At 42.3% G+C, this 25,400-nt stretch overlaps 1 protein-coding gene across 3 annotated transcripts in view; it reads right to left on the bottom strand.

Moving 5' to 3' along the window:
• PPP2R2B (protein phosphatase 2 regulatory subunit Bbeta) overlaps nt 1-25,400 on the bottom strand; it is a 249,535-nt gene that overhangs the window by 155,108 nt on the left and 69,027 nt on the right. Inside the window, exon 1 of one of the 3 annotated variants that reach the window (XM_073355747.1) lies at nt 5,661-6,577. The exons of the other annotated variants lie outside the window; for them this stretch is intronic. Within the exon in view, the coding sequence (XP_073211848.1) occupies nt 5,661-5,730 (70 nt within the window). The 5' untranslated portion in view covers nt 5,731-6,577. Of the gene's footprint in view, nt 1-5,660; nt 6,578-25,400 lie in introns of those variants that run through there. 3 annotated transcript variants of the gene reach the window in all.

Genomic DNA, 25,400 nt, shown 5'->3' on the forward strand with positions numbered 1-25,400 from the left:
AGGGCTGCTAGTACTTCCAAAACAAGACACCCGAGGGGACTCTTTCCCCTGCCCATGTCAAGGCCATTGCAGCACAAGTCTCATAGTCCAGGTGGGCTGAGGAAATGGGAGTTTGTGGGCAAGGAAGCATAACAGTCAGCCTGCACATGACTGACATGGGTGACCCAATTTTGCAGCTAGGTTTTTACTACTGAGATCTCTTCGCTGGCCCCTGGGCAAAAGAGGAAGGAACCTCATTCAGTAAGTGTGGGAGTAGTACATGGGGCTGAGGAGGAAAAGGTGGGGCTCAAAGAAGTAAGGCTGCAGAGGAAGAAGGGGGCTGTGAATGACTAAGAAGGTTCTGGAAGAAGAGGAACTTGGGATGGGAAGTCTGAAGAAGGCTGCTGAGAGTGGTGAGAGAAAGCTTTTCAGGTGGAACCTAAATGATTTGAATGGGTAAACTCTTTGTGGATCCAGGTTTCAATTAGCCTTAACCCACATCCATAAGCTTCTTGATAGTAAAAGTGCCAGTCCGGGACTCTTGGACAACTCCCCAGTAGCTCTCTGCACAGCTCTGCATTATCACAAGTGAAAGATCATTGGAAATGTGGGTGGAGCACTGCTGAGTGATTATTCCACATCTCACATTGCTACAATTCTCAGACAAGTCACAAACATGGCAAACTTGGATCCCATACGTGCAATGCAGGCAAGTTAAGAATATTACGGGGATTTTAGCTTTTGCATGTCCTGACTGCGGAGTATTTACAATTTTAAACATTATAATACAAAACAGATTCTACTGCACTATATCTGACATTTGCAATTTGAAGGAAACACCTGCTTAGCCCTCTTCATTGGAGGTGGTTAACAGATGTCTGGAATGGCAAGGGCACCTGTCGAGTCTCATAGAATTAAGTTTGATGTATCCTACAAAACTAGAAGGAATGGAGATTTCTGTAAGCTTTAGTGGCAAAGTCAGCCAAATGTAGCAGCTGCCGCTAAAAAGCCCAATCCTGAAATTTCTCCGCTCTTAGAATGCATGCTGACATCAATGGGAATCATCAGACACAGACAGCTTGCAAGACTCAGCTTAAAAAATGATGTCCCTTTTACTGAAGTGTTATTTTACTAGATACAAGTGGTAATAGCTGCAGTTCCCTTTGCACTGGAAATTGCAGAGTACAAGCAACTCATCATGAACCCAGCACTTTTTATTCAATGTTAGAAGCACAAAAGAACCATATTGATATTATTCACATTTTTTTAAATCAGTACTTTTCTGTCCTGAAAGCCACCTAGAGGGTTTCAGAGAAGTGTTGGGTAAATAGCAGGGCTATGCAAAATAATCACATTGAAATCTGAAGACTAAAACATATAACGGATTCACCTTTTGGTTCAAGCTAAGGAAAGTGGTCCAATGGGGGGGGGGAGGGGAGGGGCTTTTAAATCAAACATTTTGCTCAAAAAATGGAACCTCTGTGGAACCTCCAAAAACAGGTTCCTTTTCACTCAGGACAAATTAAGACCTTTTATCTATTTTCAAACAAAGACTCTGCATTTTTAAATTTTAAAATTGCTGTTCACATAAAGGTTGATTTATGCACTGAAAAAGCAAAAAAGTATGTCTGAGGCATTTTATGGAATATTTCCCATTCTGAAAATTTTATATCATTTCTGGGCCATAAAGTGACCTAGAATGGAATGGTAATTCCTCCACCATGAAATTTTTTGTAATGTTTTTTGTAAAGGTTGGATTAGTCTTTTTTCATCATTGTCTTATAACTCTGGTGAATTTCATGATAACACTTGCCAGTAATTTTACACAGATTCTGTTTATTATATTCAATAGCTTGATAATTCTTGGCAACTGTAAAGCTGAGTTTTAATAGCACTGATTTTTCCCCTCCATTACTGGTAGGTCTGAGCATTGCTCAAAGATAAGGCATTCAAGTGAATGCATTTGAAATACCACACTTATCCTGCATTTGCATAAAAATATCAAAAGCGATTAAGTAGCAACAACACTTCACTAACCCAAATTACATAACCACGTTTACCTCTTCAGTTAAGCACCCTGTGGGCAACCTCATTTCAAAAGCAAGTCTTCACATACTGCAGAGGCATTGTAAGCATTTTTATTAGAAGAAATGTTATCAATCAAATCTTTTTAGACATATGCAACTTTTCTCGCCGGGGCGGGGGGGGGGAAAGAAGAGAGGACAACACAACTTCCAGTGATTTTTTTCTACTTACACCACGCACGAACCAGCTATAGCATTTCACAGCACACTGAGCCTCTTTCTAATAGAAATATTTCAAGAGGAATCAGAAGTCCATCAAAGCATGATAGGTGCAAAAGAAACTACCAGCTGATATTCAGCTATGAAATATGTTCATCTACTTCTTAAAGTCCAGCAACAGACATTTTATTCTGACCTGGTATGTTACCCTATTAGATGAACAGGGGTATAATTAAGGTTTTTCTATTTCATTTTTAGGGAGAGGAGGCACAATGGTTCTCTAGTTTGTTGCATTAAGCTGTTCTTCTTCCTGGAATTCTGTGGCACAACTTGGGGGAATTTGCCATGCAACAGATGGAAGGAATAGCTTTAAAGTTTAAGCATCAGGTTTGAAATACTCAGACTTCTTAGCATTAGTTTAAATCACTGCAGGTTCAACTCAGCCAGTCATCTTTCCACTCATCCTGATTTCCAAGCAGGTAACAATGTGGAAGTCAAATGGCACTTAATGGGTCAGCTGTAGCAGCTGCCCCTAGAGGGTGATGTTTGCACCGCCCCTCACATCAAGAAAGGGCTGTCAGCATGCCTCCCACAAATCCTCACCAAATTACCTTTCTGGATGTTTTGGCCTCTGCCATCCCTGTCCAGGCTGCACTGGGTGCTGCACCCCTTTGACTGACCAGGTACATTTCAGCTGCCCACAAGGCAGGAAACTGACCAGTACATTTCAACTGCCCACAAGCAGTGCTACCTTGTACATATAGGATCAGTGTTTTAATCGGTGGATCACTAGGTGTCCCAGGCTTTTGAACAATTTATTTTCCCATCTAATGGCACATCCAAATTTAAAAAAAAATCTCCTTCTCCTTTCATACATTTGATTTTCTCTGTGTACGTCCTCTCAGTGTCACATTTCAGGAGAATGAAGCAGTAAAGAGCCTAATCTGGACTCCTGGTTGAAGGGATTTTTTATTTAAGGGGTTCCCTGTAAGGTTTCACTGGATTCATTTTTCTTTTTGAACAATAGCTGCATTTTGTCTGGACAAGCAAGAGAGTTTTGAGATTGCAGGTTTTCAGGAATCAGAAATACTAAGAGGCAAGCAGGTCCTTCTCCTATCCATCCTTCCTAGGCATTACCCATTGGTGGAGGCTGCCTCTTTGTGGCAGAATGCAGTGTGAAATGTGACATATTCTGTATTTTCCACAGTATGCATCCGATGAAGTGAGCTGTAGCTCACAAAAGCTTATGCTCAAATAAATTGGTTAGTCTCTAAGGTGCCACAAGTACTCCTTTTCATCCTGCATTCTGTTACTCTAACTTTACAAGGCCATGTGATCTCCCACCCCCACCATACCAGAATAGGAAAGCCACATTCAAATGTACCAGTGGCCAAACCTGAAATGCTTAGCAGGAGATAAGGTACTGTATGTAGTGTTTTTGGCAGAATTCCAAAAGCCAATTCACCTTTTTGTAACACGCTACTCAGATTATACTTCTTCATGTGGAAATCTTACAGGAAATAAGTCTCAAGAGGAACATCTAATTTTTGTGGAAACAATTATAGCCCCAATAAAATATTTTCATTCACATTATATACTGTATTTCCCAGAATTTAAAATTAAAAAAAAAAAATCCACACACTCACTCTGAAGATGCCAGTGATATTGTCAGAATATAACGTACCATGTTCTCAAATTGTAATTCAACATCTATTTGATATTCCACAAATCTTTCCATTTATCACAGCCGTAATTAAAAATACTTTGTATTTAAATACCACTTTTAAACAAGCAAGGTGTTAATTAACTTCCACAACACCCCTGCAAAATAGAGTTATGCATTATCCCCATTTGACAGATGGGAAAACTGAGGCACAAGGCTGCAGTGACTTGCCAAAGTCATCCAATGGCAGTAAGGATTAGAGCTCAGAATCATCTGACCTGCAATTCCACACTCACTCCTTCAGGCCATGTTACCTCCCAAAAGACAGACAGGAAATAAGTGAAAGGGCAAATTAATACAAATTTAAAACTAAACAGATATTGTTTCCTCAATGAGAGGGTTGGTCTAGGGATCTGTATAACATGTCAGGAGACAGGAAGTTCTGAGATCTAACCCAGCTGTGGCAGTGACTTCTTTTACAGCAGTGTGCAAATCATTTTCTCTTTGCCTCAGTTTCCCCATCTGTAAAAATAAGGATGCTAGTCCTTATTTGCCTTGCATGCATGTGTTGAGACTACTACTGTTTTCTGAATACTCTGAAGGTGAAAAGGGGTAAAAAACTATTAATAAGACAGCAATGATACCAGTAAGGCAGTTTGCTACAAATATGTAATTAGTTCATTCTCACACAACTGCAGGAGCAGTGGGCAGGATTTTAATCTCAGCGATACCAGCATCAACCTGGAGAAATACCACAGATTTGAACTAGATTCATCCCAGTATTGCAGAGATGTTTCTATCATTATTCATCTGCAAAGCTGGGGTCCAGTCCTGCATTCCTTCCACACCCAAACCTCCCATTGGTTTCAGTGGGAGGCAGAACTGCATCCTTAATAGTGAAAATCTACAAGACACAGCCCTGCCTAGCCTCTTTAATGGGTTAACTGAAGGACACCGAATAAAGAAGGCACCTCTTCCTTCTGTTTCCCTTCAAGGCAAATCCCAGATGTTGAACGCTTTAAACCCCCTCCACTTCCGCTCACTGTTGATTCAGCAGAAACCACTGCTGCAGAATAAATAACTAAATGGACACCCATTGCATTCTGAACGCGTGTGTCGGAACCTGGCTGGCTGCTCTCAGCCCTTCCTTTTGACACGATTTATTCATCACGCATCAGCAGTTTTTGGGGGCCTTCGGTTGCGTGGGGCTTTTTACCTTCCTCTGGCTGCGTAACAAAATGCTGAAGAGGAATGAACGGGCAGGCCCTGCCCTGTGGCAAGCAGGAGTTAAATTTCGTTTTGCAACATGGCATCATGAACGCAAAAAAGGAAGGCTGGTGACATCTGGGAGTGGGTAGGCGAGGCTGACACAGAAAGATGTGAGCAGAGCCGAATCCCAGCGAAGCTCACCCTGGGTGTGACTCAGAGGGGAGAGCACAGCATCGGCCCTGCCCGCACCCCCACAGAGCCCCTCTGGCCTTTTCCTAAGGGAGGTGCTGTCCGGATCCACCTGCTGCTCCATGCCCAAGCCCCTCCTCACTTCCCCGGTGGCAACCCGCTGCCATTCCAGCGACACCCTCTCGCCCTCTTCGTGCCATGGCGACCAGCTCTGCTACACCCTTGCCTTTCCCCCGGGGCCGCGCTTTTCAGATGCGGAGGCCGATCCGCGGCCGGATCTGCCCTGGGTCTAAGTTGAGCCCCACCAAGGCATCTCCCCTGCCCGTCCCCAGCGGAACGCGGCTCTCCGCGCGGTGGGCTCCGCAGCGTGCACTTACCTTCTGTGGCATAGCTGTGATCGCGCAGGAAACTGCTGTTTATCTTGCGGGTATCAATGTCCTCCTCCATTTACAGCAGGCTTACTTTCGTGAGAAGTGAGAACAAGCGGGCAAGTATCCATCATCGCCCCACCACGGCCAGGCTCAGCGGAGAGGAGAGGAGGGGAGTTGCATTGAGCACAGCATGGTCCTACCCTTTGAGGGGGGAGGAGGGGCAGGAAAACCACCCCAGCGAGCTTTCACCTCCTCCTCCTCCTGCTGCTGCAGCAAAGGTCCAGACCTCCTTCTCCGCCCAGGGACGGTGCAAACCCCGGGCTCCTACACCACCCAGGGGGGGCGGATGCCGTTGCAGCACCAGGTCCAAATTCCCTCCTTCTCTCAGGGACTGCGGCTGCAGGAGCAGCCGGGCGAATTGCAGGGGAGCCGCCGCAAGCCCCCGTTCCCGTGCGAAGTGCCGCAGCTGGGCTCTGGCGGTGCCCAACAGGTTCCCCTGGCGCCGGGCGAGCTCCCTTCCGCATGCAGCAGTCCCCGGCTCGCCCAGTCAGGAAGCCGCTAGCCACAAAATGGTGTCCGCTTCTGCAAAGCTCGCGGCTCCGGGGTTGGTTTTTTTTTGGGGGGGGGGGGGGAACGGACCTTGCAGAGCTGCGGCCCTGCTGGGTGTTTCCCTAGCGGGGGCAAGGCTGACGGCTGGGTCGGCAAGCCTTGCGGGGTTCGCCCCGCTCGCAGCCGCGGGCTCAAGGCGAGGGGCCGCTGCAGGAGGCGGCTGAAGGGAAGCTCGTGCGGCGGCGGCTGTTGGGTGCTGGAGCCTTATGGTGCATTAAAGCCCAAGCTCCTCCCATACAGCTCGGCTCCGTCCAACCGCGTCGGCAGCCTGGGGACTCTCCCCCGCCGGCAGCCGCCGCCGCCGCCGCGCACCTTTCTGCTGCAGTGGAGCAGAGGCACCGAGGCGCCCGGGGAGTGGCTGACCTGGCGCCTCCCAGGGGGTCGCTGCTCTCCGCCCTCTACCCCAGGCAGGACGCGCTGCAGCAGCCGGGGCACCCTTTGATCAGCCCGCTAGGAAGGGCCGAGGAGGAAGGCTGCGAAACGGATCCTGTTGCCCTCACAGTGCTCAGCCGGTGAAGCAGCGGGGTTGGGTTGGGGTCGCAGGCACGTTTGCACCGGCCTGGGCTCCAATGCGGTGTAAAGGCGCCAGCTTTCGGTGCATGGGCGTTTACTGTTTTAGGCCAGGGCTGATGGAGCAGAGGGCTAGGAGATCTATCGCAGGCATTGCCTCAGAGATGTGTGACCTTGGGCACCTCAGGTAGGGCTGGGGTAGGAGAAAACACCAACCCTATCTTTCACTGACTTCAATGGCAGTAAGGGTTATGCAGGATCAGACTCCTAGGACCAGCTCTTCAAAAGTGTTTAGGGGCCTAACTCCCACTGATTTCAATGGCAGCTAGGTGCCTAAATACCTCTCAATGCCTGCAGCTTTACTCATATGTAAAATGGGTGCGATAATGCTTATCACCATGGTAGCCTAAGGCTCGCCTGGACCAGGGGAACCTTGTGGGTATCGCAAGAGCGCAAGCATAAGGCAGAATTAAAAGGATGCTGCAATTTAGGCCCAAATGTTGCATTTCATTAGCAAAGGGTTTTAAAAAACCTAAGAATTGGGTTATAAAAGTGTGTTTCCAGCTCTGCTGCTGTGTGACCTTGAGCAAGTCACTTCTCTCTGGGCCTCTGCTTTCCTTCCCAGCCTTCCCTTTTTTTAATGTATTGAGATTGGAAGTTCTTGAGGGCAGGGACTACCTGTTACCATGCATTTGTAAATTACTTAGCACAATGGGGCCCAATCTTGGTTGAGGCCTCCAGGCTCTGCCATAATGCTAATAATTAATAGAAATACCATGAAGTTATATCTATATTTCTAGTCCAACAGAAGCCTTTTTTGTGTTTGAACATAAAGATTCCTCTGCATTTTTGCAGCCTAAGGGTCTGATCCTGCAGTACTTACGTAGGTAAAACTGTTAATGACTCCACCTGAAGTTTTGCCTGTGATAGGAGTACCAGATTACCCCTTAAATATTTCAGTATGGTACTAGTCAGTGCATGAGAACCAGAAAGCAAAAATGATTGGTCAACAATCCCTGTCCAAGATGAGTGAAATACAAGAACATCATAAGATGTGAAGAGTATTTTACATTCTAGAGATTTAAAATTTTACTTAGACAATCCTTGCCCCAAAATCTTAGTCTTTTTTGCTCTGTTTGTACAGCACCTAGCACAATGCAGCCTTCATCTATGGGGCTCCTAGGTGCTAATAATATAAATACATCTAATTAAAGTTTGAATAATCTAAGCTGTCAATAATAAAGACAAGCAATTTTTGTTTGAAAACATAGGGGGTCTAAACCTGCACTATTTAATTCATTGGGAACTTTGTCATTTTGTCAATGAGTATAGGATCAAATGCACACTTCTTAACATGATTTGTCCCCAAATGCGTAAATCAAGTTAATAAAATCTTTTTAGAAAAAGATAATTCCTTCTCTGTTACTAATGACACTTTGGGATAACATGAGAATTCAAACCTACCTTTCACCATTTATGATATTTGGGTGAATTTCACCCATTGCAGAGGGCCTACTTAAGACACTGTACGCTACTTAAAGCTATTCATTGCCATTCCAGAAATGATAATTCACATAAAGGGGAACATTTTGCTAGATCCAGTAACAGCATGGCACCCACCTCTCATGGGCACCCTCTTCTGGTCAGAGTGTGTCTGTGGTCTTTAAACAGTTCTGGCCTTGATTTCAGGCCAAACCCCCAGGGCTTCTTCCATGGAGCCTATGTTTTTTCCCCTCTCCAGCTGGGCCTCTTGACAGTTCAGATCCCCTTCTAGGGGGTTATTGCTGTCCAATTGTAGGCCCACTTTCCCAGTAGCCTATGGAGGGACCCAGGCCCACCCACTACTCCAGATCCCAGCCCAGGGACCCTAAGAATAGCAGCCACATGCTGCTGTGTCCCTCTAGGACAACTTCCTTCAGTTCTAGGGCCACTTCCTCACAGCCCCAGCCTTCACCACCACCTTTGCTCAGGGCCCTTCTAAGTTCAGACCCAGCCAGGAACTCTTCCTCGTTCCCCCAGTCCCTATTAGCACTGAGCTGTCCATTGTGCTACCGTTCCCTTTGGCCAACCAGGAGCACCACTTGTACTCCTCTCACTCCAGCAAGAAACTGCCTGTCCCTGGTGCTGCAGCTCCTTTTAATAGGGCCCTCCTGGGCCCTGATTAGCCGCTCCCTGCAGCCTCTCTGATTGGCTGCTTCCCCTGCAGCCACTCTAGCCTGTTTGGAGGACCTCTCCATTGCTCCTTTCCTGGGACTAGTGTGCCAGGACCCTGAAGCCTCCAGCAGGGGGACTCTGGGCCTAGTCCACCCCCTCATAGTGCCATACAAAGACAACGTAGAATGACAGACTCTGCCTGAAAGAGCTAGTTTAAGACAAAATTCAACTGTGGGTAAAACAAACAGTAGGACAACAGCAGTGAGAGAGGGCAAATGAGGAAAAGAGCAATAAGGGCCGGTGTTAACATAAGTCAGCTTACATACACAGGAAACCTCCCATCCTGCAATCACATCCATGTGGGAAGACCCATGTGCCTGTTCAAAGCTCCAGTGATTTCAATTAAAGGGGATGGGAGTGTTGTTCTGTAAGAGTTGTAGGTACACTGGGTTATAAAAGGCAGTGTAGTAAAAGATTTTTGTACCCAGAGTTCACAGTTGCCAATGGAGCTGGTCAGAAAAACTTTGACCGAACCATTTACTGTCTAAAAATGCAGTTCTATCAAAATCTAAATTCTTTGCAAAATCATGATTTAACCAACATTTTATTTTGAAGAAAATATGGAGTGAGGAGTGGGACAGGGAGAAAATATTCCAAGAGTGTCAAAACATCCCATTTCAACATTTTTGGAATGAAACATTTTGATTTTTCAATTTGAAATTACTTTTTGATTCAATTTTTTTATTTTGTACTATAAACTAAGAGTCAAATTGAAACACAACATCTCAATAGGATTTTGTCAAAACAGAACACTTCAATGAATCGGAAATAAAAAAAAAATTCAGACTTTTCCTTTACAGAGAATTTGAAAAATTTTGAGTTTCATTCCAATTAAAAACAAAACCAGATTTCAAACCCCTCCAAATACTTCACAAAGTGGCTTTTCTGTTCTCTGCATAGATCCAGCTACCTATTCTCAAGATTTTATCATGAGTCCCATGATCGTTGGTGTATTTCTTAATGCCTTAGTTTCCAGAGTCATGTAAATATATGCAAATCTCAGCTTTCATTTAGAAAATGAAAGCTTCTAACCCTCCTGGTTGCAGAGAAGAGCCTGAGAATTTGACTCAATTGCATCCTAAAGCTTCACAATCCAGAAGGTAAATAAAAACAATCTCTAGTCTATTATTATTATTATATTTAAAGCTCATGATTTTTAAGCCAGTCTCAAGATTGGGGGGGGGGGGGGCTGACTCATGATTTTTGGATACTTGAGGTTGCCAGCACCGAATTCAGTTTGACAATCAAATAGGTACAGTATTTTGATACGTTTAATACCTACACGTGCGGTTTTATATTAAAGTTCATGTCCAGCCACTATCTTCTAATTAGATGGGACTTTACAAGGACATTCTTGTTAAAATCACTATGGTAGCCATAATCCCTTGGAAACTTGAAAATGGAACCTCTCCCCTTATTGTAAGGTCCTTGTGGCAGATACTGTCTATTTTGTTCTGAATTTGCACAGTGCCTAGACACTTCCACAGTACAAATAATGAATAGTAATGTTCAGAATGTTTTTTTCTCTGTCCCATATGTATAATGTGGCTTGTTGTCACAGCGTTTCTCATGAAAGATGGACTATGCACAGAGGTGTGCTATTGCAGGGTTGCTTATGAGTACAGTTCACAAGAGATCACATAGAGCAGAGCCTCTGAAGGTTTGAGGCTTTATCCAAAGCCTTAAGCCTCCCTTTGACAGAAATTGCTGGGGAGCCAAGATCAGGACAGACAATCGCCTAGCTCCCCTTGGTATGGGTTTTCTGGGAGGTGCCCATGGCAAGCACCAGTCAGAATTTTACCTAGATTTTGACTAGGCCTGTGAGGGCATTTTTGGGGAAGGAAGAGAGAATGCAGAAGTTTCCCTTCCATTTGTGCATCCACAGGCTGTGTCCTTGTATTCCTGCCATGAGATATTTTGCACTGACACCAATGCTAGACACCACAAAGAGGATATGAGGAAGGGACATGACCGCTCCTGCCTTCTGAAGAGACAAGTGGAGCAGTACGGGTAGGGTTAGCACATACTGCAACCTTTTAAAGGGGGTGCTGCTCTTATCCCAGCATCTGCTCCCCACCCAGACAATTTTGCTGAATGAGCCAAAATGATCCTGAGGGTTCCCTTTTGCTGCCTGACCTCTCCCCCCCACACACACAAATACCCTGACTCCTATTGAAGGCTATTGCTTAAAAATCATAATATATCCCAGAATAAATAGCAGATATAATGGCAATAAAATGCAACATGAACTTACTTTAGTGGTTACTAAATGGACAACTGGTCAGTTAAGTTCACCCTGCTTCTGTGCAAGTCAAATGACAGTCCCAGTGACGGAAAAATAACTTCCATAGCTGGGCATCTGGACCTTGTTACTGCCATCAAAAGAGGAGAAGAATATTGATATATATTTTCATATACCTGAAGTTTGAATAGAGTGTATAAAATGTAATTTGACACCATTCTAATGTATGGAACAGAGACTTGGCCAGCCCCAAGAAAAGACATCCATGTGCTCTCCACTATGGAAATGAAGATGTTGAGATGGTCAGATGGTTAGGCAGCAAAATGAGGTTATGAGGGACCTAATATGAGTTGCCCCAACAGAAGAAAAGTTGAGGGAGGTTAGACTACGTTGGTATGGATATGTCCAGCAGAGATCGGGCAGCTATATCGGTAGGATGGCCCTTGCAGTTATCATGGATGGAAGATGACCCAAGAGCAGGCCAAAGACTCAATCCATGGACCAGATATCAGCAGACCTTAGGAAAGACCAATTTGCACAACGGCCAGGCATACAGTCATGAGGGAAAGTGGCGAAGAAGACAATGACCTGAAGTTTTAATAGTTTTAATGTCCTGCTATGGAGGACAGGACATTTTCATCATTGCAAGTACTGTGCCCTATTATTGAAGTGGGCACAAAGGATGCATGTAATGGATCAACAGTTGTGTTATAGTTTTTCAGGCCACCATTTACATGCCTAAGGAGACCTGACTGTAATCATTTTGGTGCCAGTATCAATAGTAAATTAGAGTCTGGTATTTGTCTTTAATGCTGAGCCCCAGGGGGACTGGAGTCTCCTCTCACTTACAGGGCTGTAAATTACATGTAACCTGCACTGAAGCAAATGGAGTTTGGCCAGTGTAAAAATGGTGAAAGTGCAGAATCAGACCCATTATCTCTTCCAGCACAATGCTATATTAGTGTTAAAGTGGTTAGATTCTTGTGGTTAGATTGTAAACCCTTTGGGACAGGGACTTTTTATTCATATTTATATTTTTCATACAGTGTCCAGCACAATGGATTGGATGTGATACATTATTATTTAATGTATTATATTATTATTAGTCCAACACCTAGCACAATAGGGTCCTGGTCCATGATTAGGGCTCCTAGTCACTACCACAACACAACTAAATAAATAAGTAATATAGACAGGAGATGAATTATAAGTGATCTAGTGGCTAGAGTAGGAGACTGACGACTACTGGATTCTTTTCCCAGTTCTGCCATTGAGTATGTACTCAAATAAGCAAGTCACTTAACTTCTTGGTGCCTCAGTTTCCTTTCAAGTAAAATGAGGATATTAATAGTTCCAACCCTCACTGGTTTCTTGCTGTGAGCATTAATGTGTGTAAAATGCTCTGAGATCTTCCATGGAATGCCACCAGAGTTGAAAATGAGTTATTTACGGTGTTCTTATCAGGGAATTTTGGATTATTCTCTTCTGAACATATGTTTGGAAGTACATGTCATGTACTGTACATGCCATCTGGTGCAGTCCAAAGGCAAAACAATTCTTCAGAATATTCTTTATGATCCAGGGAAAAAGTAAACCCTAGCACTGATTTAGTAGTAACTACAGACAGGGAAGAAACCCATCAGAAGCAGGAAAATTCTCCCAATTCCTCCAATCCCCACTTAAATAATTGAAAACAGGAGAAGTGCAAATTATTATTATTACTTCGATGTACAAGACATTTTCATCATGCAAGGGATCTGTGTCTTGGGAATCAGTTTGAAGGAATGAGCATCAAGATGGAAGTCAGGAGGCCCCAAATTCTAATCCCGTCTCTTAGACAGGACACTTAATCTTTGTCTGTAAAATTGAGACAATAACACTTTCCCACTCACCACCCCCAGATGTAGTGAGGATTAATTAATTGTTATAACGGATTCTGAACATATAAAGCCAGATTCTCCATTGAGATACTGCCCCTTTGTGCCACTCAAGTAGCATAAAGGGGATATAATCTGGCCACAAGTTCCCAGTACCACAAATTCAGGGGGGCACTCTTTGCTGGGCACATGCGTCGGCTCTGGGTCTGTCCCTCTGATCCCATCCCTCCTCCGGACATTCAGGTGTGTCAGGAGTTGAGAGGGGACACAGCAGAGCTCTGCTCCATTATTCCAATCCTCCACTGATGTGCACTTTACACCAGTGGTGCAATTTACAGGTGCCAACAGCAATGCTAAATGGTCGGGGCCACCCCTGAGGATCAGAGAGGCGTGATGCTCACCCCTCTTGCCAACTCCAAGCATGGCTTTGATGCAGGAGAGAATCTATCTGGCTAATAAAGTGCTATGTGAATGGTGAGCATTATTATTACTGTGATCAAAGAGGCACCATGAATGTGCAGTGAATGGAGAAAGACATTGGATATCATTGTAACACACGGGTTTGCTGCAGTTTGATTGCCTTTCCTGATTATAGTATCATAATTAAAATCTCATTGGAAGTGTGCAAGATTCTATATTCTTCATTATTCAGCTGAGATTGCACTGGTTTCTTTGAAGATGCTTGTTTCAGTGGAAGTGCAAAAGATAGTATCTGTTAATGAGGGCTAAAGGACTCCTGCATACAGGGCTCATTGACAGGACAGTCTATTCAAAGCCATTGTATCATGCCTTTTGAACGGGTGTGTGGATCCCTTTAAGATGAACACGATTGGCAAGCTAGCGCAATAGCTCCCTCTGTGTAATGTCATGACCTCGTCAGGGAAAGGTGAATTCTTAGATTCTTCATTCCATGGTTCTCTCGGTGGATTTTTGTCACAATGTAGTGGAATGGTTGATAAAAACAGTGTAAAATTGTGCCCAGGCCAACTCAGGAGCTCAGTTATGCACATATAATTTCAGAGATTGATCAGCTTGTCATGTCATAGGGCATTCATTGACATAGGGATTAGTGACCTGACAAGCCATAAACATTCCATTGGAGGTGTAATGCCTCACAGAGCCATATGCAGAAAGTTCACCTACCAAAAATCCTTGTCAAATTGTTGCTGAAAACAAGTTGCTGCGTATGCTCAGACAGTTAGTTTTAAATTAGGCGACTTCAGCATATTTCAGGCTAGATTCTGCTCATAGTTACACTAGGCTAAATCCATAGTTACTCCAGATTTACCTCAGTGCTACTGAGAGTAGAACCTGGCCCCATTTTTAGTACCAAAGTACACAAATATATGACTGGAATACTGCTGTAAAATGCTGGCCTGCAAAACTCTAAAGGGTATAACACATAAATCACATATTAAAAGCAAAATCTTTTTACTTGTGTCACTTATAACTCAAACTATATGAGAAGGTAGTGTGGCCTAGAGGATACAGTACTGGATTAGGAGTTAGGAGACCTTAGTTCAAATCCTGGATCTGGTCTTCTGTTGACTTTGGGCAAGACAATGCACCTTTCTGTACCTCAGCTTTCCCATCTGTAAAATGGGGAGACTAGACTGTGCACCCCATGTTCTTAAAAAAAATCCAGCTGTTTTCCCCTTCAAATTTTATGATTTACAATTTTTTCTCTCACACTCAGACCTAAAATCACAAGTTGCAATTGAAAGCAAATGTTTAGCCAAATGTTTAACAAACCCCTGGAATTGTTGAGAATATTGCTAAATAAACACAAATCAACAACAAACCCTCATTTTCTCTTCAGCAGCCTTCTCTCTGTCTCCCAATTATTCTAATTTCAATGAGTGTCCACACCTTTTTTCCTTTATTGAATGGACGTATTGTTCTCCCCATTGTGCATTACTTATATTTGTACAATCATAAATCCTGCAAATTTTCTCAGCACATAATTTAAATACTTCCACAATCCACCTGTTTGTTATGCAACGTTCATAGTGCTGCTCTGGTGAATTCATTTATTCTCAGCTCTCTAAAAGCTAGGAACAAGCCTTTACAATAACTAAAAGCATTAGCTGTCCTACACAGGAACCCATTTGCAGATTAAATTCACTGAAGGTCATCTTGTAGTTGTCACTGTTCTCCAAGCCCCCACATGTCTACCATGTTACATACTTTGACATATCTTGAAGAGTCAGGGCACTTTCCACTTCACTGACTTTTTGTTTCAATTAGAATAGCTCTAAGAGCCCTATGCACTGGTTTCTAGGGGACCTAAAGAGTATATTAATAATAATTCAATCAAACCTCCAATTTTATTCTTATCATAAAAACTCAGATGAAGAACTTCTTCCAGCTAATTCATTTTTACCTTCACATCCGTGAGCACTAGATCCATTTTCATAATTACTGGTATAGGTTAGATTGCTAGCCTCATTTTTTAAACTTCTAAATGTATCACTAGGTGAGAAAAAATATTCTAAACTTGGTTTTTATTAATTTTCCTCTTGCTGCCTATATACACTTTTCATTTAACACTATACTAATATTCTATTCTTTATGTTAATTTCCTCCATTTGACTAAAGCAATCTCTGAAAATGTGATAGCTCCTTGCAGTCTGGTTAAGTCATTTGCAGTTGGAAGTTCAATATCTATTATTAGATTATTTCATTTCTTTTAAGCAAATCTCTTTGTTCCCACCCTACACTAGGTATTCTGAGAAGGGCTATCATTTACACAGCCTCATCTTCTAACCTTTGGTGGGAAAATCAACTTGTTAAGATATGTTGATGATTTGGTCTAATAGGTAACAGGGGGAAAGGTATGAAGTTTTATTAATTATTATTAGTACTGCATTAGTAGGAGTACTGCAGAAATGCCTCAGAGTCACAGCCAAGGATCAGAGCCCATCTGTACTAGGTCCTGTATGAAACACAAAAGTTGGTTCCTGCTAGAAGAGCTTACAATCTAAGTAGCAGATGCTAGACAACAGGTGGGTACAATAAACAGACCAGAGACGCACAAGGCAGTCATCAGATGAGTGGTCCCCAAACTTTTCACCTCTTGCCCCCCTTCCCCCTCCTGCACACTCTGCCCTTCCCTTGCCCCCCAAAGCTGGGGCTGGGAGAGGGTCCACAGGTTCGGGGGGGAGGGGGAATGCAGACAGGCATAAAGGGACCAAGACTGGGGCGGGGACTGAGCTGAGGCTGCAGGTCAAGGCCGGCAGCCAGGGCACCAAGTGCAGAGCCCTGGGCATGGGGCCGGCAGCCAGGTCCCCAGGCACAGGGCCAGGAGCGGAGCTGGGTGGCACTCCCTCCCTGCTCCCTGTGGGAGTTGGCCCAGGGTCCCCCAAAGGTTCCTCCGCGCCCTCCTAAGAGGGCATGCCCCACAGTTTGGGGACTTCTGCATTAGATGATAATGAACAACGTGCTAAGCAATTGTCACAGCATTCTGACCACCCGAGTTAACTGCTGTTTTGTGCAGGCATCCCAGCAGAAGTGAGTTTTAAGGGAGGTATTTGAAAGAGAGCAAGATTTTTTTAATACTTGTACTTACTGGAGAATCTTCAGAATTGTATTTGCAAATATTGGTTTAAGTTACAATATAGCCACTTCTATTAAATACCAGTCGATTATGTTACCAAGTAGGAGATCCGCACATGTGGAAAATATATGGAAATCCTTTCATTGAAATCAGAGTCTGAAGCCCAAATTTGGAGGTGATGTGTAAGGGCAAGAGGTGTATGTTGTGTTGATAAGTGGCTAGGCATCCAAGTGAGAAAATCTACAGGGTGGTAAATTGATATAACATGCATGGGAAGTGGGCAGGAAGATTTAGGTTAAATCAATTTAGACTCTCTAGGGGCCTATTCTGCTCCAGTTCAAGTCATGGCAAAATTCCCATGAGAGCAGGAGCAGGCCCTTGGTCCTTAGTACTTTTCCAGTGCTGCTCCATCAGAAGGAAAGAGTGATAGATAGCTCTTTGAAGACTGAACTGCTGGGTGCTTTCCTGGCACTACTGTGAGCTGCAGTTCACAGAAACAAATAGATATTAGATATCCCAGCAAGTTCACCTATTTCTTTGAACCAATGGACTTGGTGCCACTATGGTGTTACACATGATCTGTAATGAACTTGACATACAGTGGTGATCAGGTTGTATTGGGGAGAGGTATTAACTATGTATGTTTGAAATCACAACAGGAAAACATATTTAATTTCATATGCTTGAAAGAGAAATAAGGTTTTTTGTGATAGTGGACTTTAATGCATATGTAAATTAATTAGAATTAATGACATTGCAGCAATCATTATTTCATAAAGTAGATCAATCATTTCAAACCAATATTGACTTTTCCAATGCTACTGTAGTTCTGAAGATTTAGCTGAATGTATGTATGTTTTTATAACAGGGATGACTTTCTCCCTGGGAGAGCCTGCAAACTTCACAAATGAAAGGCACAATGCCAGTGCTAACCACCCTAGTTTATTTTAACCAGGTTTGCATAACTTAGGCTCACGAGAGCATGCCTTGAGTGAGAGGCCATTGCCACGCAGCTGGGGAAGACAAGTACTAACATGGCATGGAGTTTACTCAGCTGTCCCACTGGAATGAATGTTGGGACCTAATTTTCAGTCTGGGTGAAGGTCATGTCATACTGGGAGGAAAAGCACTTGAAGCTCTCATCCCATTTCTAGTATTGTGTCAACTTCCACAATGCATTTATAACTGTGCTCAGAATCTCCCTGCTTGCAGATTCCAAGAGACAGAGTACTTCAAATCTGAGAACCTAATTAAGCAGCAAAAAATAGGCTAATTATACTCCTATTATCCTACATGTAATTGTTGTCAGCCAATCCAGGTGCTGGATGGCTGGCCATTATTTAAGGGATAAAGACCCCTATGCTAAATAACTGCTGAAAGACATATGCTAACTAGAGAACAAAAAATAAAATGCTTATTTCGACAGTAATAGCCATCAAATCTCATAATCTAAGCATCTCTGGACCAGGCCCGTGTTTTTTCTGGGAAACCTCTGTAGGTGCTGTAGAAGATGGTATCTGTGAGGCACTAGGTGACTCTTCTCTCTGAACCAGAATTAATCTAGAATCCAGTCTTCCATCTGTCAAAGTCAATAGATTTGCCACTGACTTCCAACAGAGAAGGATTGGGTATGTTAATGCCCCAGTGGGTTCATCTACACAGTAGCTGGGAGGTGCGATTCCCAGCTTGGGTAGACAGACATGCGCTAGCTCTGCTCAAACTAGTGCCTAAAAATGGTAGTATGGCCTTAGTGGCACAGGTAGCGGCTCGGACTAGCTGCCTGAGTACAATCCTACCCAATAATCCCCTGATTAAGTACTTGGGTAGACAACCCAAGCTGCTTTCTGTGCCATTAGGGCCACACTGCTATTTTTAGTTGTTTGCTCCAGCAGAGCTAGTGCGCATAAGTCTTCCTGAGCTATACGTTACGCCTCTGCGGTGCTGTGCAGATGTATCCAATATGATGTTAGGGGGAATGTGTTGCTGAAGGTTCTGTCTTTCAGATGAGCTCCTGAACACTTGTGGTCATTAAAGATCTGTTGGCCCTTTAATTTCTAAAATGCAGCCAACGTTGCATCTCAGGGTGCATGTGCATTATGTAAGAAAACATACATTACTTGCACCAGAATAAAGGATAAAAGATATTCCTGAAAGTAAACAGACAGCAGAGATAGGCCCTGCCATAAAGGTTAACAAACACAGTCTCTGATGGGAGGATAAATCAGGAGTTGAAGGTCCTACATGGAAAATGCTTGGCCATCAGTAACCAGTGGTTATAGGGTGTGACTGTTCGCCTGAGCACACCAGCAGACTTCAGAGGCAACAGGGGAACATGAAGCGAGATGCAGCCTTTCGGATCACTGGAACCAAACCACTGGGATTTTATAAATCCAAGTCAGTACCTTCAAATGGCACCTAAAAACATATATGGGGTCAGTGCAGTAGTCACTACCAAGCAAACAGCTGCTTTCTGCAGTGGCGGTAGCTCCTGGTTTCTCTTCTAGTCTGGAAAAGCCAAAGACCTGGTATCCAGATCCAAGACAAATAGTTACATTAATACCTTTCATTTTCCATAGGATCAGAAGATCTCAATCTCAATCTCACTCTCAATCTCTTGCCTTAGCCAATAATAAGCATTCCCTCCTGATTCAGCAGTGGATGGTGCAAAGTAGGTAAAATGTGTTCGGGTGGAATGGTTTGTGTGCACACAAATCCTATTATTTATTAACAGGATTTCTGAGCCTACCATGACTTCCCTTTATGCTGCTTTGAAGCTGTGCCCTTGTGTGTCTGATTCTCACACAGTACACTGGAAACCCTGGCCATGACTTTGTTAATGTCGTTGTTTGAAACTACGACTTGTCTTTAGCAGTTTGGACCATGGGGAACCTAATGAGGAAAAGTGGGAAGCCAAAACCCTAAAGTATAAGGGCCCCAATCATGTGAACCCTAATCATGTAAACCACAGGATTAAGCCCAAGGTGAGGAAAATTTAGGAAGTCAAGTCATATAAAAACAGTAAGTAACAGCACTCCCTCTTCACAGAAAGAGAATAAGGGTCAGGACCCTGAGACAGAAAGGGAAAGAATCAGTTCATTGAATGCAAAGTAGGTACAGGCTTCTACCTCCCACAGGTCACAAGATAAATAGATCTACTTCATGTTCACACTTGCTGCATATTATTACTGTTACCAGTTCAAGTTGCGTATGATTAACAGCACACCAATAATGAGCATCACTACGGACTCACCACTATTCTGGCTCAGTGGGTCCTTATTCTTGGAGAGTTTATTTTCAATTAGACTGACCAGCGTTCTGTGACATTTCTGCATGCCTCTCTTAGTTTCTGCTCATTCACTACCGTACATTCTCCAATACAGTCTGAGAACAAATAGCTTCTTTCATATAATTTATTATTCAGGCTAGCTGTCCCCTCCTGTGTTAATTTTGCCCACATTTTTTTTTCTTAGCTGGAACTTTGCTTTGTTACATGATGCATTGTTTTATGCAGTAGCCACCACCTTAAAAGCTGCTTTGTTGGTTTGTTAGAATCACATGTATAAACTCTTTTTATTATTTTTCACTTTCATATTTCTTTATCTATTTTTCAAGATTATGTTTATCCCTAACCTCATGTAGTACATTTATTATGTTCTTACCGCTACATGGAAATGAGTGTTCATTTCTCTTATGTGGAACTTTGAGTACTAGAGATGAAACCCATTAATATATGAGCTAAGTGCTACTACTATTTATTATTATTCTTAATATTTCCATAGCACCTAGTAACTATAATAAAAAACAGCTTGATCTTCACGAAAGCCCCTGACCAGCCTCCATTTGTGTGCATGCAACTTTGTACATGTAACACATGAATACACTCTTCTAGCACCAAGGTGAATGGATTTTGCTCATTTAAGTTCTGTCACTTGACTGTATAGATGACTCTAATACTGGGTACACACATGTCAATGCAAGAAAGCTGTGTGGGTGTGTAGCAGAATTCCATCCTCTTCTCCATCATGGTCTGGGTTTAAAAGGAAGGGCAATAAAGCCCATTTAGTGTTTCCTCTGATTTGACTTGATAAGATGCCACTCAATAAACAAATATGCTTGGACCACTTACGTTCATGCTGTTTCCCATCATTACATTCCCTCACCCCCTTTGGCATTTTAGCTGTGACCAAAACAATGACGGTGAATAACAAGCCTGATTCTGATCTCACTTACAGTGGCATAAATCAGAAGTAACTCATCTGAAGTCAACAGAAACTTTATGTGACAACAAAATCAGACTCAGTATCCTCTCATAGCTTAGACAGCAGCTACCACAGATCCAACTAATTTACTGTATTAGCTGAAGAGTCTCGAGCCTAATTTTATTCTTGCTTATATTTGTGCAACTCAAGAGCAATTCTCCATTGAGAGGAGTATTTGGCTCACAAGCTCTTTTGCTGCTCTCCTGAAATTCTCACTATCCTACATACCAATAGGTTCCATTATTATGATGTTATGGTTAGTGTTGTGACTGCAGGAGAACAAATCCCCTAAAAAATCTGAGTCCTGCTCTGACAGGTTCGGTCACACCCTTGGGATGGTAACCTGATGTGCTGAAATTACCTCTGAGCCCGTTTTCCCTGCCAACTTGGGACTTCCAGAACCCTGTCTTGTTGAGTCAGACACACTAGCCTGCTGCAACACAGAACCACGGTCTGATCTATGCCCCCAAAGCTGCAGACTTAACTGAACACAGCTCAGCGGGTTACCTATCTTCAGCACCCAGACACCCAGTTCCCAATGTGATCCAAACCTCAAATAAATCTCAAATAAATCAAGCTTATACAGGGTAAATTCATAAATTGTCCGCCCTGTATAACACTGATAGAGAGATATGCACAGCTGTTTGCTCCCCCAGGTATTAATCACTTAGTCTGGGTTTATTAATAAACAAAACTGATTTTATTAAGTATAAAAAGTAGGATTTAAGTGGTTTCAAGTAATAACAGACAGAACAAAGTTAGTCACCAAGTAAAATAAAGCAAAAACAGGCAAGTCTAAGCCTAATACATTAAGAAACTGATTAGAGGTAATATCTCACCCTCAGAGATGTTCCAATAAGCTTCTTTCACAGACTAGACTCCTTCCTAGTCTGGGCCCAATCCTTTCCCCTGGTACAGTCCTTGTTAGTTCCAGCAGACATCTCAGGTGGTAAGCAGGGGTTCTCCCATGACTGGGAGCCCCCTTTGTCCTGCTCCACCCCCTTTTATAGCTTTGGAACAAGGCAGGGATCTTTTATCTCTCTGGGTCCCTACCCCTCCTTCTAAATGGAAAAGTACCAGATTTAAGATGGATTTCATTATCAGGTGACATGGTCACATGTCACTGTAAGACCCCTAGTCTCCATTCTTCCTGGGTTGGCCCACACATATAAGGGAAGATTTGCAGGTAAATAAACCATTTACAACCAATTGTCCTAGTCAATGGGAGCCATCAAGATTCTAAACCACCATTAATGCCATCAAGATTCTAAACCACCACACTTTGCATAATTACAACAGGACCTCAGAGTTACACTTCATATTTCTGGCTTCAGATACAAGAATGATACATGCATACAGATAGGAGGAATATATTCAGTGGGTTATAACCTTTGTTATGATACCTTACAAGAGACCTTTTGCATAAAGCATATTCCAGTTACAATCATATTCACACTCATAAGCATATATCCATAAAACATATAGAGTGCAACGTCACACCTGCCTCTTTAATTTCTTTGGTAGGTGTTGCAACAGAAGTATAATCCTTTATACAACCCTTTTATATCTAGAAATGATAAAGTTCTTGTGTAACTAGGAGATGCAGTAGTTTGATTATAGATTCAACTTTTAAAGTCCAAATTAGTTTTTTTTTACAGTAAACCATTTATTGTAATATAACAGATCCCACAAATATGGGATGTCAGTGCAAATAAAACAAAACATCTCCAGCAAAAGCATATGAGGAGTTATTTTTTACGTTAGAGAAATTATTGCATAGAAGATATAACCACAAGGTTCTAGTTTTGTGTATATTATATCTACTCAGTGTGTTGCAGAAAACAGAGTGCCCACAAATCAACAGAATGAAGCACAGAATGTTTCTTGTGGATAAAACACTTTAATGCCCTTTAAAGGGTATAATGTGAACTCCTTGTCACACGTCCCCTTACATCAGAGCAGTAATTAGCTTAAATACTTATACGGTAAATAGGATTTCCCATTTCTAAACAGCAAGACCAGATGCTACCACGTCAATGCATTTGAACTAGTTGAGCATAGCTTATACTAAGGAACACGTTTTTTTCCTTGAACACTGTCATTGTAAATACTACCTCTAATGATGCATTTTGGCTTTTTAAATTTTTTTGCTCAGCTCCCTCAGTACAAAATGGTAGAATGTCAAAAATTGATTACTGCTGTTTGTGACTCCAGGTCTGGAATGCTCTTTCTATTAGTGTACAGTTAAGAAACACAAATGCATAGGGTCTTCTAGAGACTAGTAGTACTAATTATATAGCATAGCAAATGTACATAGCACTTTGTAACACATAAATACTGGCTCCTTGCCCCAAAGCACTTACAGTCTATTGCAGAGAAACATGATATGTGGGACAAACAGGGTGAAAGATGATACAGGGACAACATCCATGAGACAACCAATATAGGAAAACTAAGACTGAACAGCTAAATCAACTGGGCACAGGATGAAAAGAGGCAACATTTTTGTTTCTTGGATTTCCCAGTTGATTTATTTTTAGCTGTTGAAGAAAATAACCATGGCGCTTCTGGAATCTAATGTCTGAGCCAACTCCCATTGACTTCTGTGTAAATTGGATTAGGCCCTAATGTAGAGACAGAAAGTTTGTATTTAGACACACATTAGAGTTGGTCAAGTACTGTAAAAAGTATCTTCATGAACATCCATTTATATTCCAAATAATTGCTTGTTTCAGCCATATTTGTGCCCTTTTATCTGCATCTATTCACAAACATTTGTGCATAGTGTTTGTTCATATGCATGCATGGGGAACAGCTGTTCAGTTCACATGCGAATGCATACAAAGGAGTATTTGTGCATGCATAAGAGTATGTGCTATTTGTTATTCATTATTCTTCCATTTCAAATATTTCAGGTCATCCAGTGGGGAAGCAGAAGCAATACCATCTAACACAGGTGACCAATCACACACCAAAAATAAAGTGAATACTTTGTAAACAACCACAGGCTAATATGTGTTTATCCATTAGCTCTTTGGCAATATGAATAACAAGTAACAAATATGGAAATCAAGATTGCTTCATGAATAGAAAAAAGCTACATTTGTCATATAGTTTATTTGTACTGAATAATCTGTTCCTCTCTGATACATTTAGTACTGTGACATCATCAGTTAAAATGCCCATCTAGCATTTACTTTAGCTAAGCCCACTGCTGTATACATTGGGTTTTGTTATAAGCCCTGAGATGGATTTTGTGCAAGGGAATTTATGCTAAGGTGAGACACAAGTGCAGCTAAACCATTTTGGTCCTTAACTACTCCATTTTCTTCATTTAATCTGACTACAGGCATAACTCCATCAAAAAGTAATGAAATCCTGCTATAAATTAAAGCGAAACTGCCCACATTTCACAATATGAGCATGGCAGATTTTACTACATTGCAAACATTGCTCTAGGATTATTATATTTAAATTATTCTGTTTGTCCAAGTCTCATCTGGAAGGAGGAGTGAGGATAATACTCTGATACAGTTTTGCCATCTTTAGGAAATTGAAACCACAAAGACTAGGATTAATTCCCTTAAGAAAATGATTCTGCATAACGGGTTGGGGAGCAATCTTGACCTACATTAGGATTAGTTTAAGAAGGTTTCCCAACCATTGGAAGGACGGGATCTCAAAAATAGCTTTCAGGATAAGGACAATTGGGGATAGGTCACTTGATTTTTTAAATGATTGACTAAAATTTCCAGTGTGTGACAGAGTGCTGTCAACTGCACCAAGTAAAAATAAGTCAACAACAACAAAACCCTGAAAAAATAGAGGGAATAGTCTCCAACTTTATTCAGTGATGATAATCTTAAGCATTCCTTGTAATAACAACTAGTACAACATTTTCAGGCAAATATGATTTGGGGTGGCGTGCCTTTAAATGATTACAACCAGTGGGAGGTAGCTCTTACGAATGACTGAAGTGCAGTGGTCCTGACACTCATCCTGTGAAATGGACCTATATATAAAATATGATTTACAATATACTATGAAAGCAGCAGAGTTACTGAGTAACATAAGTTACTGAGTAACATACTCCATTAGTATATACAATAAATATGAATTATTATAAACCATTGGAACTTTTTTCTTAGTGTTTTTTTTCCATTTCTTCATTCAGTTTATATGATTTTAAGTCATGAACCTTCCTAACCACACAGGGGGAAAACTCATCTTGTAGCGAATGTCCCAACATTTACACTGGATCCACTCATTGAAATAAGAGTGATTCAGAAAATTGGTTTCAGAGTAACAGCCGCGTTAGTCTGTATCCGCAAAAAGAAAAGGAGTACGCGTGGCACCTTAGAGACTAGCAAATTTATTTGAGCATAAGCTTTCATGAGATGAAGTGAGTTGTAGCTCATGAAAGCTTATGCTCAAATAAATTTGTTAGTCTCTAAGGTGCCACAAGTCCTCCTTTTCTTT

This window comes from Lepidochelys kempii, chromosome 8, assembly GCF_965140265.1.
Source record: "Lepidochelys kempii isolate rLepKem1 chromosome 8, rLepKem1.hap2, whole genome shotgun sequence".
In the NCBI taxonomy this organism is placed as follows: domain Eukaryota; kingdom Metazoa; phylum Chordata; order Testudines; family Cheloniidae; genus Lepidochelys; species Lepidochelys kempii.